The sequence below is a fragment of the Pyrus communis genome, chromosome 1 (genome assembly GCF_963583255.1).
Source record: "Pyrus communis chromosome 1, drPyrComm1.1, whole genome shotgun sequence".
Lineage (NCBI taxonomy): Eukaryota > Viridiplantae > Streptophyta > Magnoliopsida > Rosales > Rosaceae > Pyrus > Pyrus communis.
The window spans coordinates 1,108,589-1,128,099 of record NC_084803.1 but is presented as its reverse complement, the minus strand read 5'-3'; the positions used below and the strand labels follow the sequence as shown (position 1 = coordinate 1,128,099).

General features: G+C 39.9%; 1 protein-coding gene and 1 pseudogene across 1 annotated transcript; both read right to left on the bottom strand.

Moving 5' to 3' along the window:
- Window positions 1-3,724: 3,724 nt before the first annotated feature.
- LOC137713614 (pentatricopeptide repeat-containing protein At1g19720-like) lies at window positions 3,725-7,077 on the bottom strand. The gene has a single exon (XM_068452938.1). It carries the CDS (start codon window positions 6,902-6,904, stop codon window positions 4,235-4,237), a length of 2,670 nt encoding a protein of 889 aa, XP_068309039.1. The 5' UTR covers window positions 6,905-7,077; the 3' UTR covers window positions 3,725-4,234.
- Window positions 7,078-7,883: 806 nt separating this feature from the next.
- LOC137745034 (jacalin-related lectin 3-like) lies at window positions 7,884-17,880 on the bottom strand (annotated as a pseudogene).
- Window positions 17,881-19,511: the final 1,631 nt, after the last annotated feature.

Genomic DNA, 19,511 nt, shown 5'->3' with positions numbered 1-19,511 from the left:
AAGAAATGAGGGGTTTTTTTTTTTTTCCTTCTTATTTTTTTATTATTTTAATATTTAAAAAATATTAAAAAATTATTTTTTAGTTTTTAATAATTTTTTAATAGAAAGTAGGTCTCAAATTAAGTCACGTCAGCACTTAACAGAAAAATTAACAGAAAATTTGGTTGAGGTATAACATTGTCACAAATTCATAAGATGCGGTATGACATTGTCAATTTTAAAAGATGAAGTATGAAACTGTCGTGACCCCAATAGTTGAGGTAGTTTTTTGTACTTTACCCTCTTTTTTTTTAATTTTACTTTTATTTATTATTTTAATATTTAAAAAATATTAAATATTTTTTTTAGTTTTTAATACTATTTTATTAATTTTTTTAATAGAAAGTGGTCCCCGTCTCTTGCCACGTCAGTATTTAACAGAAAAACTAACAGAAAAATTGACGGAGGTATGACATTGTCACAAATTCGTAAGATGCGGTATGACATTGTCAATTTTAAAAGATAAGGTATGAAACTGTCGTGACCCCAATAGTTAAAGTATTTTTTGTACTTTACCCTAATAAATTTAATGTCGAAGGTCACGAAAAAAAAAATATATATATCAAGCTTTCAGTATCATGACTGAAGGTCGCAGCCTCTCACTGAAATAATGAACATGAACATTGCTGCAAATTAACAGGCTGCGTCTTCTCTTGTTGCAAAAATTTAGAATCACTAAATTTCTGGGGAGGTCTCTCGCTTGGAGTTTTCATGTTGGAAGTTAATTACAGTAAAAATAAGGTCCATTAGACACACAAAGTTAGCATACTCGCTGATACATAATCATATGAACGTTACCATTTTATGTGAGACTCGCCTGTATTAACAAGTATATCTAGGGGTGGTTCGGTATGGGATACCATACCGAAACTAGTATCTCGAATTCCAAACCAAAATTTTTCGGGACGGGAATTTGAAGACCAATCCCAAACCAAGTTTTCGAGAATCCCAAATTTCGGGAATCCCGAAATATTTTCGGGATTTTGGGACAAATCGAGAATCCCAAATTGAAATATGAAATTATGAATTGTTCTTCAAATATATAATTCAATAACACATTCATGAACTAGGAATTTCATTTCATTCACACTACCATTTAATTGAACACTGGCATGCCTGACTATTTTTATCATAGTCAAAATTCAAATTAATTAAACCTTTTTTGCAATATGTTGAGAGACAAATGAATCAAGCCTTCTAAAATCATCAGCCATGACAGCAACAATAATAAAATCCACATGAATATCAAACAAAACATGAAAAATATGCAAGGTGTAGGGCATTCCAGGTTGCAGAGCATGAATTAGAAACTACTAACATCAATTATAAAAGAATAATATATATATATAATAATTAATATTATATATTTTTGGTTCGTTATGGGATTCCCGAAATATCGAGAAGCCAATCCCGAATCCCATACCGAAATTTTAGGATCGGTTTGGGATAGCATCCCGAAAATTTCGGGAATTTCGGTTTGAGAAATTTTTGGTTTGGGATCGGGATTTTTTCGGTTCGGTTCGGGACTTTTGGGAATTTTTTCCACCCCTAAGTATATCAACCCCGCGTGTCTAAATAATTAATTAATTAAAATTATTTGTTTCTTTGGGTGCTAGAAGCTAATGGCTTTGTTTAAAACTTAAAAGGGAAGTTTATTGTTCAAGCCAGTTGAATAGTGTACTCATATATACATTTTGGATGCTGCAATCCCACACCCATTTTTACCTATTTCATATCCCTTGTTAAATTATGTCTTTTGATCTTCTTCAATTCATTAAATCCAACAGTCTGAAATTGAGAGAGTTGTGTGAGAAGTAAAAATGGGTTGACAAAGAAAAAAACTTGCTAAAGAAAAAAAACAAAAATATATTTTGAAAAATAATTACTTCAAGTACTTACTTATATAGAAATGTTTAATGAATTATAAATGGCTAATCAAAAGCATTTGGTGATACTTAAATTCGTTTCTTTGTACTTGTATTAGTGAGAGTCTCACAATTGCATTGTCTTAGTCGTTGGCCGGTGATGCAGTTTGACATTATATACATGCATGCACGGGTTCTGATTAAAGTTTGTCTTTACAACCGTGTATCGCTTTGAGTTGGGTAATTTACAGCAAAGGGGCGAATCTTGGTTGGAAAAAGTTGCTCTGAGCAGGAACTAGGAACCTAGTTAAATAGTAGCTGTCTTTTGTCGCTCGATAAGACGTCAATCGAACTACGACTTATAAGAAGCAACTCACCATCACCGTCAACTCTATCATTCATTTCTTATCCAAAACTATCAGGAGGCGGATATAACACAAAATTGTTTAGTTGTAGAGTTGATTCTGACAACACACGAAAAAGAATTCCCTCCTCTCACGTGTTTAATAAATTTGACCTTCCAGCCCTATGCATATACAATTTATCTATTTGTTAAGTATAGCAATATTGACCCTAAAGAAACAACTAAAATGGCACAAAGGATGGGAATGTATACTAAGCACACAATGAGTATAGGTTGGCCAAATGCTCGATAAAATACCTCATTTAAAATTGAAAAGAAAATTGATGATACTCGCACTCTTTTTTTGAATTCCACGAGAAGATGCACCCACCATTGATTAATTGTGCCATCCATGAACTTTATTTATAGCTTCGCCCCTATTTACGGCCACATCATGTAGGAAACTTTCACTAATATATCATTCTCTAAATAACTTTACGTGAATTTCTCAACAGCAACACTACTTTTTCTTGAAATGTTAGGCTAAATCCTATCATATTTTTTCAAACACCAACAACGCGATTGTGACTAATAACAAACCTGGGAAATCTGAACGTCTGGACCGGGTTCAACCGTTTGCACCTCTTCATGTTGTACGGACTTTATGAGAAGTTGGCCCATTAAGACAACTGGCCTATGGTTCAAAAACCCATCACTTTGCTTTCCTTAGCCTGCCCGATAATTCGGGCTGTTGTAGGTGGCCCTAATAAGAGCCCATGTTCTTCATCTTTTCTGTTTTTTTTAAGGAAGTTTTAACGGAAAGTCTACGGTACTGTTCACTTTAACCAAAAACCACATTTTTACACTAAAAAATCAATCCTGGTACTATTCACTTTACCCTTTATTTTGTCCTTATCGTTAAAATTCAAAGTTTTCAAGCTATTTTCATTAGTTTTCCTTTTTTTTTTTTAATCCATTGACATACATATCCTAAGGAAGTAAGGGAAACAAATTAACATCGAGCTCACCATTCATGAGATTCGCATCTAAGATTTTTCACTCATAATTGACGAGATTTGAACCTAAAACTCTTCACTCATAAGCAAAGGTTTGGATTCGATAAACCATCGCAGAATAACAATGCATATATGCCATAACATTGGGAGGGTTTTGTATATCAAAACCGATTCCAAGCTCCAATATTGACCCAAGAAGGAGAGAGAACCTAATTTGATTCCAAGCTCCAAGTTTGTTCCTTACGTAGTTTGTAAGGGACTTCATGAGAAATTGGGCCAGTAGCACAACACAACAGATCCAAACCTGTCAATGAGCAATTTGGGCTTGAAATAGGAGGGTAACAAGGGCCCATACCCTGCTTTCGAGGGCAATATACGAGCATAAATTTATGGACACGCATCACACTGTGATTGGTTTTTAAGAATGAACGAGCTGTTACATGCAATGAGGACGTTTAGCGACTTTTCTTCTTATTATTAACAAATGAAGAGGGATTTGGAATGCGTTGAAATCAGGTCCCACCCAAGCCATTGTCTTCTAAATCCTCTAGGCAGATCGAAGTCCTTCGTTGGCTTCCCCCTCCTAAATGTTGGTTTAAGCTTAAATATATGGTGGTTGCAGAGGATAGCAAGGCCACGCCGGAGCAGGTGGAGTTCTGCGCAATGGAAATGGAAGGGAGCCGAAGGCGCTTCTCTCTGAGCCATGGCTTTGGATCTGTTATTGAGGAAGAGTTACGGAGGTACATCGAAGCCTATGCTTCGCTAAGAGAAAATGTATTGGAGTTGAATGTGACTCTAGCGCTGCTGTCCTCATGGTTACAAATCCCATAAAGATCAACCACCCCCTCTTCAGCTTTGTCAATAACGGCAAAATAATGTTAGCTTGTGACTGGAGTTGTACCTCGAAGACGCCCTGTTCACTGAAATTGATCTTTCAACTTTCCCCTTTCATGCTTTTCCCCGAGGATCCTCTACCAATAGTCACCACATGAACAACGGCCATTACTAAAATGGTGAAAGGACTTTGAGTCGCTCAAATATATCTCACACCCGAAAGCCATAGATATATACTTCGCCATCCTGTGGCAGTCTCCACACATTCTCAGATTCTTCACCATCCTAATACTCTTAGGTACACTTGGGGAGCCAATGAGGGCAAAAGCAAATGCCAGGTTTTCGCTATGGACCCAGCTGATACCCCCCTCTTCTTCCTCAACACAAAGCTCATTACCAAAATCATGTCTCTTTGCTTTTTCTTCTATGTTTTGTAACCATGAATTTAGAAAGTTTGAGCATAGTTCCAACCTATCACCTGCAACATACGTATGCACCGAGTTCTTTACCTCAATCCAGCACTGCCCAATAAATTTCTTTATTGCAGCATCTCTACCAAACTTTTTCAATTTTGAAGTGTCCTCAGACTTACCACATAAAGAATATGACTGTAGAAGTAACTGTTGAACCAAAATATTTCCTGGTTCCAAGTCGATTAAATGCTCCCCTGCACGAACTGCCAAGGCAAGATTCCCATGAATCCTACATGCGGTAAATAAGGCAGCCCAAATAGAGGAGTCTGGTTCTATGGGCATATCTTCAATAAACTGCATTGCTTCTTGAAGCCTTCCAGAACGCCCAAAAAGATCTACCATGGCTGAATAATGTTCTAGACCTGCTATGATTTGGTAGTTTTCACTGATGCTGTAAAAAGCTTGTCTTCCCTCATCTATCATTCCAGCAAGACTGTATGCATATATGATACTTGTAAAGGTACCTCTATTTGGTTTAAACCCCGACTTCTTCAGCTGATCAAAAAGGTCAAGTGCAATGTCTGAAAGACCATGTAAGACACAACTAGAAATTGCCGAGTTCCAAGTGATGATATCTTTGGATGGCATTCTAGCAAATATGATTCTTGAATATGCTATATTTCCCGATTTGGCATAGGTGTCTATCAGGGAATTTGCAACAGGGACTTCGGACTCCAAATTTCTACGTAATACACTACCGTGGATCTCTTTCACCTTTTTCGTGGCAACTAGATTTGCACAAGCAGGCAGGACACTCAATATAGTAACAGAATTAGGATTAACACAGTAGGCCTGCATCTGCCTGAATACCCCAAGTGCCTTGTTTTTCTCCCCAAGTTGCAGGTAGCCAGAGACAAGAGAGTTCCATGATGCCGTATTTCGTTTAACTTTCCCATCTTTTTCCATCCTTTGGAAGAGGTCCATTGCTTGATCCGCATCTCCATTCTGCATGTATCCTGTGATCATCACATTCCAGGTCACAGCATTGGGATGCACATCTGATTCCTGCATCTTCATGAGCAGTTCATAGGCCTTACCACAGTATCTAGCTTGGCAATATCCTCCTATCATTGAGTTCCAGGTATAGACATCTTTCTCTGGGATCATAACAAAGACCTTCTGAGCAGCTTCCAGTTCCCCACATTTTGAAAACATATCAACAAGTGCATTTCCAACCAGTACGTCATCAATGAAACCCATCTTTATAGCAATAGAATAGATTTCCAACCCTTTGTTGAGTAATTTTAAAGATGTGCATGCTGAGATTGCACTAGTGATTGTAATCCCATTTGGTTGTACCCCTGCCAGAAGCATCTTCTTGAACAAATCCAAAGACTGATTTTTCCTGTCGTTTTGAGCAAATCCCGAAATCAAAGAAGTCCAAGTATATACATCAGGAGTTATGCCACAGCTCTCCATCCTCCTCATCAGTTCCATTGCGACATCACAATGCCCTAACTGGTTATGACTAGCAATCAATGTATTCCAAGTTACCAACCCTGGTTCAATCCCTTCCTTGCTCATCGCATCAAACAGTCTCCGAGCCTCTTCAGTCTCACCCTTGTGACAGTAACCAGATATAACTGCATTCCAACTCACCCCATCCCTCTCATCCATGTTGTCAAAGAACCTCCTTGCCCTCTTTAATTTTCCACACTTTGCGTACACCGCCAGTATCGAATTGTTCACATGAATAGAACTAGCCAAATTACACCGAACCACAATGGAGTGTATCAATTTCGTGGCCTCGAAATTGCTACAATTCCCACAAGCCTGCAATATCTTAGGGAACAGAAAGTAATCCGGCAAAACCCCATCTCTCATCATCGAGTAAAAAAGCTCCACCACCTCTTTCCACCTCTGATCTCTAAGACACGCACCGATCATGGCCGACCAAGAGTACAAATTTCTCTCACGCATTGCGTAGAACACCTTGCGCGCATCATCCAAAAACCCGCATTTCGCATACATGCTCACCAACTTCGTCTCAACAAACGGGTTCAATTCCTCAACTACATCAATACGCTCATGGATCTTCCGACCCAGTTGAATAGAATTGGTGTCAATGCAGGATTGAAGTAAATTCATGTAAGTAGTGGAAGTTACCTTCGACCCACTTTTGGCAATGGAGTCAAGAACGGTGACGGCCTCCGTGAACTCGCCATTCTTGCGGAGGTAATTCAAGTGAGAGTCTGTGAATTTCGGGAGGGTTTTTCTGGAAAAGGACATTGTGGGTTTGGTTTGTCGTGGCAAGAATTTAGATGGGTTGCTGAATTTGGAGGGTACCATGGGTATTGGAGAGCTTGATTTGCAGGGGATTGTAAAATTCTCCATTGCTGAAAGCTCGAAACTTGAAGCACTTGGTTTTTTCGGGCGCTATTTGTTTCAGTTCATGTCTGGAAGATGAGGTGAAAAGCGTGGATAGAAGATTGCAGAGTTGTTGTGTCCGTTGGAAGTGGATCCCGCGCGCAGTGCAAATTGCAATGGATACTTCCCCTTCTACAATATTGTCATTGCGCCACGTGGAAACATACCTTGTCCAACAAGTTTATGTATAAGGGGAGCATTTTTGCTTACCATAATTTAGTGTGGTGTATGCTTACTATCATATTTATCATCGTTAAATGAATTTGAATTTCGAGATTCGTATCGTGGATAAGCACAAATTTCAAAATTCAAACTCATCTAACGGTGATAAATAAAATGATGAGTATATACCACATTAAATAATGGTGAACAAAAATTCACTCTATGTATAAGGCCATCAGCTATGGACATGTCGTTGATATTATCAACATATAACTACCGATATTATTTGTCAACACAATTTTATTTAAAAAGTAATTGATGACGTGATATCTCATCAACGAAATTCTTTTTTTTTTTTAATAGATTAAATTAATAAAATCGTTATGGGCTCTGATTCAAGTTTTCTTCATTTGCAACGGTGTCAATGCGTACAAAATCAAAATATAGAAAAATAGGAAAGAGCAACTTAAAAAACAATATACCACATCAATTAATTAGATAATAAAAATTGAGTATATTACATGTCAATAACAACAAAATAATCACCATGTATTGATCACATTCTTATTTTTAATTAAGAGGATGGGAGATGAGTCCAGAATCCCACCAAATAACACAACCATAAGTCGACTAAAATAGTTCAAAGTTGGACTCACTTAAATATAACAATAAAATAAAATAAAAATCAAGACCTACTAAACCACATAAGCAAATGTTACCACGAGTCAAAAACTGTTTTATTTTCCCTGCTCTATGAACTCCAATTATTGCTTGAGACATCTGATCAGTACTTCTTGAAGAGGGATGGCTTGTGGCTTGTTTTCTGATCACTTCCAAGCCAATGCTGCATGTGAACTCCGATGGCGTCCAAATACAGGCCGCTCCTCCCATGGAATCCCACCACCTTGCCCTCCGTCGCGGTCGAAGTGAAGAATGTCCCAACTTGTTCTCCAAACGGACCATACTTGCCTCTGCTCGTGAAAAAAGTCAGCGACTTTATGATTTTAGGTCCCTGACCTTTGCTTATGCAACCATAATATCCAGATATGCAGGTGATCACTTCATGAGGGTACTCCAATTTTATCTGCAAAATATACAAATGCAAACGATAAGTAGAAAGCCAGTCAGTCAGTATGTTCGCCCACTTGCACCAAAGTTCAAATCTCGTTTCTGTAGATTCTAAGATTATAGTTGTTTATGATATCGCGAAAAAAAAAAAAGAAAAAAAAAAAACCAATCAAATTGATGAAGATGTTGATAAAGCATTCGTACTCTATGTGGGGAAGTTCCTCCATTGCCTCCATGCTTAGCAGACCAAATGAATTGACCATTTCGATCATACTCAATCTGCACTGAGCAAATGCCTTCTGCTTCTCTTGTCAAATGAATCTGACTAATCCCGGAAAACACTCCATCATCCCATGCTCTACCTCCATCTCCGCCCAAAGGTCCCGGTCCACACGGAGCTGGTCTTTTATCACCCCATAAGCAACCTGGCCATACACAGAATTACTAATATAGTTAGTACATGCTCAATATCGAATTGTCAACTAACGGAATCGGATTAAACTTAACCAGCTCGTCGACTTTTCCTCTGTTTGTCATTAGTAGTTTATTTGTCCAGTGAGGATTATCTATCTCAGTAATTGCCCCTGCATGCTCCTTTGGGATCATTGCAGTGAAAGTATTAGGAGTATTTGTGACGGTGTCTTATTTTTGTGGTCCGTGTGACCGTCGGGAATATTAGGAGTATTTGTGAGAGTTGGTGTCTTTGTCTCTACAATATGGACCTTTCCTTCTATGGCATGGACCCCAAGAGCATCTAAGAACAGACCACTCCTCCCATGAATTCCGACGATTTTCCCTTCTTTAAGCTTGGTTGTGAAACAGGCTCCTTGTTCTTCTCCATACGGCCCATGCTGCTTCTTCGTGGTGTGGAAAGTGAGGGACTTGATAACACTAGTCCCCATGACCTTTGTAGGTGCAAATGTTCCTGTTATATGCGTCAAGATCTCGTTCGGGTAATCAAAAACTATCTGCAGATACATGTACAACGCAAATAGGATCAGCATCAGCATAATATATTGTGTAAAGTAAATTGTACTCAATTTGTAAGACTAGCTTAATTAAGTACTAATTCTTCTCCTTGTCACTTTTAAATCCTCCAGTCCCGCCATGTCTGCCTCCCCAAACAGCTTCACCATTGTGGTCATACTGAACCTTTATGTATACAACACCGATGTTTCTTGATAACTTGATTTGTCTAATCCCCGAATAAATTCTATCATCAAATGCAGCACCACCCGTCCCTCCGAAGGGGCCATACGCTACCACCCCTTCAACTTTTGAGGGAAACTTCTCAATATTCGTCGTCTGAAATAAACAACTACTTGTTAAGATGGCATATTTTCAAATTGAACCCGAAAAGGCAACAGCCTAACGAAAAAGGTGAAATTTTCCTTACCAGCTTATGTTTGGTTCCTACATCATCACTTGTTTCGGAATCAGAAACTGCCCTGAGAGCTTTTTGGGTACTGGTACTGCAGCTGGTTTAGTAGTGGAGTCATCCTTTGGCGTTATAGCAAAAAGCACATTACAGTTTTGGATTAGTGAGTAGCCAGCAAGGTTCTGATCAGTACCAATAGTCGGATAATTGAACGGTGTCCGAAGCAGAGTTTTCGCGTGTTGGTTTTGTTCATTCTGATCAATAGGCTTTACGTAAGCGCCTATTGAATCAAGATACCGGCCAGACAAATATATTCGTCTTGTGGACAAGTCTAAGCATTTGTACCCTTGATGATTCAGTGAGTAACCTAAAAACACACATGGTTTTGACTTTTGTTGGAGTTTATTTTGTGCGTAAGGCACTAACCAGGGATAACATTGACAACCAAACACTTTAAGAGTTTCATATTTGGGAATTTTGGCATACAATCGTTCATAGGGAGATTTGTGAGACAAGGCACGAGTTGGCAACCTATTAATTAGATAAGTAGCTGTTAAACAAGCATCGACCCAATATTTATTTGGAATATGTGCATGAGAAAGCATGACAATACTGGTCTCAACAATGTGACGATGTTTTCTTTCGGCAATACCATTTTGTTCAGGATGTTTTGGACACGAAAATCTTTGGGAAATGCCATGAGTGGCAAGATATGTTTGAAATACATGACTTTTATACTCACCACCTTCATCACATTGAAGAGCTTTAATAGAACTATTAAACATATTTTCAACCTGGGCTTTAAACTTCACAAAAATGTCAAATACCTCAGATTTAGTTTTCATTGGAAAAATCCAAGAATAGCGAGAATAATCATCCACAAATAACACATAATAGCGAAAACCTTCAACTGAATTAACAGGAGAACACCAAACATCTGAATGCAAAAGTTGTAAAGGGAACTGGGAAACAGACTCGGAGCTACTGAAAGGTAATTTAGTACTCTTGCCTAAGGGACATGACTGACAAAACTTGACACTGGAAGCACCAAGAATTGGTACTTTCTTATTTGAAATTAAAAATTGGACAATAGACGAGGCAGGATGCCCAAGGCGTGAATGCCATTTCTGAGCCGAGACTCGAATGCCTACACACACTGAAATAGGATAATTAAACTGTCCACCGCCACCTGAAAATGGGTATAAGCCATTCTCACATCTCCCGTGGAAAAGCGTCTTCCGGGTCTTGAGGTCCTTGACAAGGAAAAAATGAGGGAAAATAAGTATATAGCAATGATTGTCTAGGGTAAATCTGTGAGCAGAAATAATATGTGTGGAGGCAGTGGGACATCTTAAGATATTTTTCAATTCAAATGAGCAAGATTTAGTTTGTAAAGTATTTGAACCAAGATGAGAAATAGAAATTCCAGAATCAGTACCTACGCCACCCACATGCTCATTACCGTTATACTCTTTTGGATTAGCCAAATTCTGAAGATCTGGAGTGACATGGGCATTGGCTCCAGTATCAAGCAGCCACTGATTATTGTTTTGGCGGTTAACAGGGATTGAAGAGGTGGCCATGGCAGTGAGTTTCTTGGCTGGGATCCTTCCTTCATACGCATCATTCATTCGTTGGTAACAATCTAGGGCAGGATGCCCTTGTTTTCCACAAATCTGGCAGATAATCCGTTCTCCTGCACTATTGAATTTTTCACCATTGCACGCAAAGTTAGGGCGCATACTGTTAGGAAAATAATTGTTGCGGGGATTGGCACCGCGCTGGTTTCCAGCAGCACCACCGCGTCCAGCCAGAGCCATTCCTCGTCCATTGCCACGAAATCTTCCACCACGACCTCGGGCAGTGACAAAGGCATTAACAGGAGCAGCCTCCAAGAGTGGAGCAGCTTGCTCATTCATCCTCCTCTCAGTTGTCAATAAGAGCGCCTCAAGCGTAGGATACGTGATGGGAGTATCACGTGCCTGAGCAGCGTTCACGGTCATCTCATAAGCAGGCCCAAGATTGTTCAAGATAATCTGGACAAGTTCATCATCATCCACAGGTTTGCCAGCTAGGGCAAGGTTATCAGAAATAGCATTCATCTTATCAAGATAATCAGCAATCGACAAATCACCTTTTTTTGTTTGTAGTAGTTCATTCCGCAGAAACAAAATGCGATTCTGGGATGTAGAGGCATACCGTTGCTCAAGAGCCTCCCAGGTAGCACGACAGGTCCTCTTGCTGGCCACGACCGAGAGCACAGACGGCGTGAGCGAACCATTAATCCAGCTGAGTATCATTTGATCGTACTGCACCCATGTTGTGTACTCAGGATTGGTAGTTGTACTGCCAGAAAGTTGTTTGGGAGGGCAAACAACCGTCCCATCAACATAACCCAACAGGTCCCGACTTTTGAGAACAGGTAAGATCTGAGCCAACCATAGAGGGTAATTGGTACGATCGAGCTTAATATTCACAACTGTGGTCAAAGACGAGAAGGGGTTCATAGTGGAATTTGTGAGGTTGGAGGTTTGGGTTGCAGCACCGTTGCTAGAATCGGCCATGGAAGAAAAAAAAAACTGATCTGTGTCGTTAGACTGCTAGGGCTCGTATACCATGTAAAACTTACAAACACTCACAGTCTCACTTCAATTGCATTGCCAATCAGTGATTGGTTGCATGTATTTATAATGCATTCCAGATTACATCAGGAAACTGAAATCCCTATTTACAAGGAGATTTGAAAATCAAAGATACAACAGAAAGATCAAACTTGGATTTACACGGAAAGGAATATCTGAAAGAGTCTTAACCTAAACTAACTCTTGTGGGATAACAGTTTGACTTGATCACAAACTCTTGAAACCACACACGGACTATGACTTGGTCTAACACTGATCAGTACCAATAGTCGGATAATTGAACGGTGTCCGAAGCAGAGTTTTCGCGTGTTGGTTTTGTTCATTCTGATCAATAGGCTTTACGTAAGCGCCTATTGAATCAAGATACCGGCCAGACATGCCATGGAACCCAACAATCTTAATATTCGAAGCTGTCTCCTGGAGTGAAAAATAGGTTCCTTGTTCGACCCCAAACGGTCCATAAGTTCTTTTGTTGCTCTTGAAAGTGAGAGATCGAACTGTGATCGGTCCCCATTCGCTTATCTTACCGTAATATCCCTCGATTGAAGTTAAAAATTCTTCTGGAGAAGCAAGCTTCACCTGCAGCAGGAGAATAAATTTGTTAGGGGCTGTCTGACTAGGGCATGTCATACCGAGTGGAATTGCGGGGTGGGAGAAATGTGGACTAATTAACTAACCTTGTCAGTTTTCCAGCCTCCATTTCCACCATGCTTGTCTGACCAAACTGAGCTTCCTCTCTCATCATATTCAATCTGGATAGAGTCAATGGCAGCTCCATGAGCTATCACCAGCTGCTTCACAGTTGAGCGAACTCTGTCATCCCAAATGAGCCCGTTGTGACCTCCCCACGGCCCAACTGATATGGATTTCTTGTCAGATCCCTCAGTACTCTGCCACAATTAACGTCCATCTCTAACCAGTCAGTTATACATAAACAACAGCAATTTAAGTTCTAATCAAAATACAATAAATCACACAAAACAAATTAGTCCAGTTGTGGAACGGATTGCCAATATGTCATCAATATTATTGACCCCAACAAAACTTACCTACATGTTATCGACACATCTATCAATACGCGTTCGTTTTTGATAAAAACCAAACTTCCTACACGTAAAATATTTTCAAAATAAATGGTTACCGACTTACCATTTTGGATTAGTGATCAAATGAAGGAGATTGAGAAGGTGAGAGCTTGTGAGTGTATGGATGCAGTTGAATACTTGAATGCTGCACTCTGAAGAATGATATGGCTGAGCTACGTATTTATACAAAAACAAAGCGTGCGTGGGTAAATGAATCAAGACAATACCTTATGTCTACATATTACAAAACGTGTCAAGAAAAAAACATACGTAAATTTCTCACTGAGCATTGGAGGAAAGGATTACGCCGTGACGCAAAAGAGTGCTTTATTCCGATTTCTTGGAATATATGGAAAGCATTGTATGCATGGCGCATCGTACGTGGTCGATGGGACACGTACTATGTGAACGTGATGGGACATTTCTCAATCATTAGTTATTTCGTCAGAATTCAGACAGAAATGTTCTTCTTTTCTGGTGATTATGATTTCTGGTACAGGAAGATACCCAGAATCCTCTTCTTCATCACGTTCGTTTCTGTTTTTGACCCGGGACAATTCGTCTGGTCAACTTTTGTCCTTCTGAGAAGGAAAAAAAAAAAAAAAGAGAGCAGAAAGTGGTAGATATCGGATCGGGTTCGACGGGGAGGGTGGAAAAGGCACTGCATGAGAGATGAGACACTGCCACAACGACGACGGAGTCCTCTACCCACAGCACGGCGGGCGAAAGCGACGGGGAAGGTCAAAGGTGGTGGGTAGGGTGTTGTAATTACATTTATATCCTTGAGATCAAATTATTGAAATATGGGCCGGCCCATATGACTGAACAGACATAGAAATTTGAGCCCGAATGAACAAGTATATGAATCCGGCCTAATTCTTGATTTTGGAGTCCATCATAATTTATTCCGGCCCATATCCAATTCGGGCTTCAAGCCTCAACATGAGAGGCGATTGTAGCCCAATGGTTCCTTTCCCATTCTTTCAGTATGAGTCGAGGGGAACTAAAATACATGATGTCTCATTCTTTTGCGGGAAACTAAGGATCTCTTTTCTATTCTTTCAGTGGGCACTCTCATGAAAAGATATGCGTGAGTAGAGAAATTTTGATACAATTGCCTAACTATGGTAGTTCTCACGCCAAATACCACTAACACGATTCTAAATATGACCAAAATACACGACCTTTCATGTTTTGTGAGAGGTGCTCTAGCAGCGATCTCTTTTTTATTTTTTCAATTGTCACAAAATTACAACCCAGGAAAAAGTTTGTGCGCAGAGGCCCAGGCTTTCCATAGTAACCTTTTTAGTGAGAAAATTGGTAGGAGTATTCCGTAAAAGTAATGTGACATGATTTTACCGATTCGCTCATGCTATAATATCTATTTATATAAAAAAAAATTATGAGATATCACTTATATAGTATTAGTAACATTATGTGATCGTGACTCTGACATGATCACTCTGTGTTTTCTTAGATTAAAGTCCTTTTAATTTTTTTTAACTAAACTATATTGAAAAAAGAGAACTAAATAAAAAAAGAAATGTGTAAGGGAAAAATAATTAGACTGCCGATGGAAGTGGGATTTGATCCTGTTTGTACAGCTGAACGATTCGCACCGACGTAAACGGAACGGAGATCTAGCGCGCAGGACCAACTCACGTGCAGGCCGGAAACAAACGGCCGTCAATGGTGCCCCGTTACACGTTTCTTAAAAAACATTAATTTCCAATGAAAAAAATTGCGACCCACCACTCTCTAAGTTAATTTCTATCATTATTCTTCTTCTTTTTTTTAATAAATCATTGATTTTCTGCTCTTTCGTCCTTTTTTGGACTTAGAGTAGACAGCTGGTTCTACGTTAATTTCAAAGTGCTACTTTTTTTATTTAAGATATGAAATGATGATGATGATGATGGTTTAGTTTGATTAGAAGGTCTCAACACCGTGCTTAATAATTGGGTTTAAAATCATTAATCATCAAACTTAAATCACAATCGCATGCCAAAAAGGTTATATTAACGTGTTGACTAAAGTATGGATTACCACATAGAAGATAAAGATTTATAACTCAAGTGGTTAATTATAAATGTTTATTCACACATTATAGGTTTTGTGTATGTATGCTCTCTTTAGTATCGCTTGTATCAAATAGTATAGTCCACACCGTTCACACATCATTTTCATAAATGTTTGAAAATGCTAAATAGACTCTTAAAAGTTCATGGATCCTTCTCAACTCATGTTTTTGCACAAATATTGGTATGAGAATTGACGTTAAAAAGTGAGGTGACAAAGAGTCCATAGAGAATTTCACTTTGAGAGAATCTCCTTAATATTTTCTCTAAATGTTTACATTTCATGATTGTAATTCAATGTATATAGTTCAATATCCTATAGAATGTTGGGTTTCCATCCATATGTTCGGCTTTGAACTTCCTCTTCTCTAAGTTATTGTCATAATTTCAAACTCCCATTTCCTTAATAATAATAATTTAAAAAAAAAATACTTGTAATTCAAGTAAAAATATACATTCACCACATGCCTTTTGTTAGACAAATAAGGAATATGGTTGGAGTCCTTGTGTAATTGTATATAATATTATTATTGGAAGAATAAGCCGTCCTACAGCCGTCCTACCTTGTCCTACCTACACACTAGGACGGCTACCTTGTCCTCTACAGCCGTCCTACCTTGTCCTACCTACACACTAGGACGGCTACCTTGTCCTACCTACACATTTGTATCATGTATATATATCCTTGTAATCTTGTAGAGAAACATAATGAGAAAAAAACATTCTCTTCCATTATTCCACATTCACGTATCAATAACAAATATATTTTTTAGTCTACATACCTTTTTCTACATGGTATACAGAGCAGGTTTATAACCCTAGCCCTAATTTTTTTTTTCGGCAGCTTTCTCTGCCGTTCCCATGGCTGACTCTTCTTCTTTCGATGGTGTTTTTTCCCTTCATCATTCCGACCACCCGAATCTTGTCCTTGTATCCAAGAAGTTGCAACTTGCCATGCCTGACCTCTCTGCCGCGCAGCACTCCCGTGTTCTAGCTGCTCTACGTGACACCACCACCCCTCATCAGGCCAATGCCGTGCTCACTACTGATTTTGCCCAAGGTTTGTTACCTGTCACCTCTCGTCATGGTCAATGGATTCTTGACAGTGGTGCTACGGATCATATTACTTCTTCCGCTTCATGTTTGGTTAATCGTTCTCCTTCACATTTGCCGCCTGTTTCTTTGCCTAGTGGTGCTTCCGCTCCCATTACTTTTACCGGCACTCTTCCTTTAAATTCATCAGTTACTTTGAAGGATGTTTTATGTGTCCCTAATTTCCGAGTAGACCTTTTATCGGTTGGTAAACTTACAGATGGATTATCGTGTTCCATAACCTTCTTTCCTTCTTGGTGTGTTTTGCAGGACTTGGTTTCGAAGGCGATGATTGGTGTGGGTAAGCGACGTGGCGATCTGTATTACCTTGTGGCCCTTACCTCTTCTCTCCCCACCCGTCAACCTCTCTGCAACATCATTACCATCCCCTCCTCCTTCTGGCATAGGCGTCTTGGTCACCCCTCCTCCACTCGTTTGCAAGCTTTAGCATCTAGCTCTCTTAATTGTACTTTTGATTCTAGTCATATTTGTGATGTTTGTCCGTTGGCAAAACAAACTCGTCAACCTTTTCTTTTGAGTTCAATTTCCTCAACTGTCCCTTTTGCTTTAATTCATTGTGATATTTGGGGCCCGAATCGTCAATCTTCTCTTTCTGGTGCTCATTATTTCTTAACCATTGTGGATGATTTTTCTCGCTTTACGTGGGTCTTCCTCATGAAACATAAATCCGACACTCAACAATTAATTAAGGATTTTTTTGCTTATGTCACTACCCAATTCCGCACTACCATCCAATGTATTCGTACTGACAATGGTGGTGAATTTTTATCTCTTCGTAGTTTTTTCTCTGATCATGGGGTGCTTTTACAAACTTCTTGTGTTTATACCCCCCAACAAAATGGCGTTGTTGAAAGAAAACATCGTCATCTTCTTGAAACCGCTCGCGCCCTTCGTTTTCAATCCCATCTTCCTATCAAGTTTTGGGGGGAATGTGTTCTTACCGCTACTTATCTCATCAATCGTCTCCCTACCCGTCTTCTCCATCATAAATCCCCATTTGAGGTTCTCTTTTCGAAAACCCCATCTTATGACCACTTCTGCGTCTTTGGTTGTCTGGCATATGCCACCTCTGTCACTCCCACCACCAAATTTTCCCCTCGGGCTCATCGTTGCATTTTTCTCGGTTATCCTCATGGACAAAAGGCCTATACCCTTTACGATCTCGACAATCACCGCATTTTCACTAGTCGAGACGTCATCTTTCACGAAACTACTTTCCCTTATGCCGTTTCTCACCTTCCTATCCCATCCTCTTCGCCTACCCTACCCATCCCACCCTCTCTGGACTTTACATATAACCCACCCCTTCCTGCCCCGACGCCTCACCCTCCTCCACCTTCCTCCCCTTCCACGCCTCCTACATATTCCCTTGCTGCCCCATTACCCGTTCCTCCCCATGCCCCTGCCCTCTCGGCATCCCCTCATTCCCCCCCCCCCCCCCGCGCTACTTCCTTACCTTTCACCCTTTTACCCACGGACATCCCTACCAATCCTCCCCTTCCCCGCACCTCTTCCCGTGCCCATAAACCTCCATCCTATTTAAAAGACTAAGTTTGCTCGCAGGTGATTCTGTCATCCCACCCATCTTCGACTTCGCAACCCGGTTCTACACAAGGTACGCGATATCCATTTTGTAATTTTCTCTCTTATCACCGTTACTCTCCCAGGCATTTTTCTTACATTAACTTTGTCAGTCGGACTGTGGAGCCTTCCTCCTTTGCCGAGGCTGCCACTGACCCCAATTGGCAACGTGCTATGACTGAGGAGCTTCAAGCTTTACATGCTAATGGTACTTGGACTTTAACTTCCTTGCCCCCTGGCAAAATTCTCATTGGTTGTAAGTGGGTGTACAAATTCAAGCACAATTCCGACGGCTCTATTGACCGCTACAAAGCTCGTTTGGTTGCTAAAGGCTTCACTCAGGCTGAAGGTATTGATTATCATGACACTTTTTCTCACACTGTTAAGATGATTACGGTGCGTTGTCTTCTTGCTCTTGCTGCTAGTCAGTCTTGGTCTCTTCATCAGCTTGATGTTAATAATGCTTTCTTACATGGTGACTTACATGAAGAAATCTATATGTCTCATCCTCCTGGTCTTCGGCGACAGGGGGAGAATCTTGAGTGTCGCCTTCACAAGTCACTTTATGGTCTTAAGCAGGCTTCTCGCCAATGGTTTGCCAAATTCACTAGTGCCATCATTTCTGCCGGTTTTCAACAATCCAAAGCTGACTATTCATTGTTCACTAAAAAGTCTGGTATTTCTTTCACAGCTTTGCTCATTTATGTGGATGATATTGTGATTACAGGCAATGATGCTAGTGCCATTAATTCTCTGAAGTCTTTTCTCCATGATCATTTTCGGATAAAAGACCTTGGTGATTTAAAATATTTTTTGGGTATTGAGGTTTCTCGTTCCAAACAAGGGATTTATATTTCTCAACGCAAGTATGCATTAGAGATTCTCAAGGACTATGGTTTTTTGGGAGCACGACCCATTGCTTTTCCTATGGATGACACAAAATTATCTGATAAAGGAGAACTTCTCAAGGATCCTGAAAAGTATCGACGATTAGTAGGTCGGTTAATATATCTCACTATCACTCGGCCGGATATCACCTATTCTGTGCATGTTCTAAGCCGTTTTATGCACGAGCCAAGAATATCTCATATGGATGCTGCGCTTCGTATTGTTCGTTATTTGAAGGCTACTCCAGGTCAAGGTTTATTATTTCGTTCTGACAACCAGACCAAGTTAACTGCGTTTTGTGATTCTGATTGGGCAGGTTGCCCTATCACTCGCCGTTCGACTACTGGGTATTGTGTATTCTTGGGCGGTTCTTTGATTTCTTGGCGGACGAAACGACAGAAAACCGTTTCGCTCTCTTCAGCAGAGGCGGAATATAGGGCCATGACAGGTGCTTGTTGCGAGATAGTTTGGCTTCGTTTTTTGTTGAAGGATTTGAACATTCCTTTGGATGGTCCTTCCATTTTATTTTGTGATAATCAAGCAGCGTTACATATAGCTGCCAATCCTGTTTTTCATGAA

What these genes read in the sequence shown, in the direction of transcription:
- LOC137713614 (XM_068452938.1), bottom strand. Translation starts at nt 6,904, where the DNA reads ATGGAGAATTTTACAATCCCCTGCAAATCAAGCTCTCCAATACCCATG.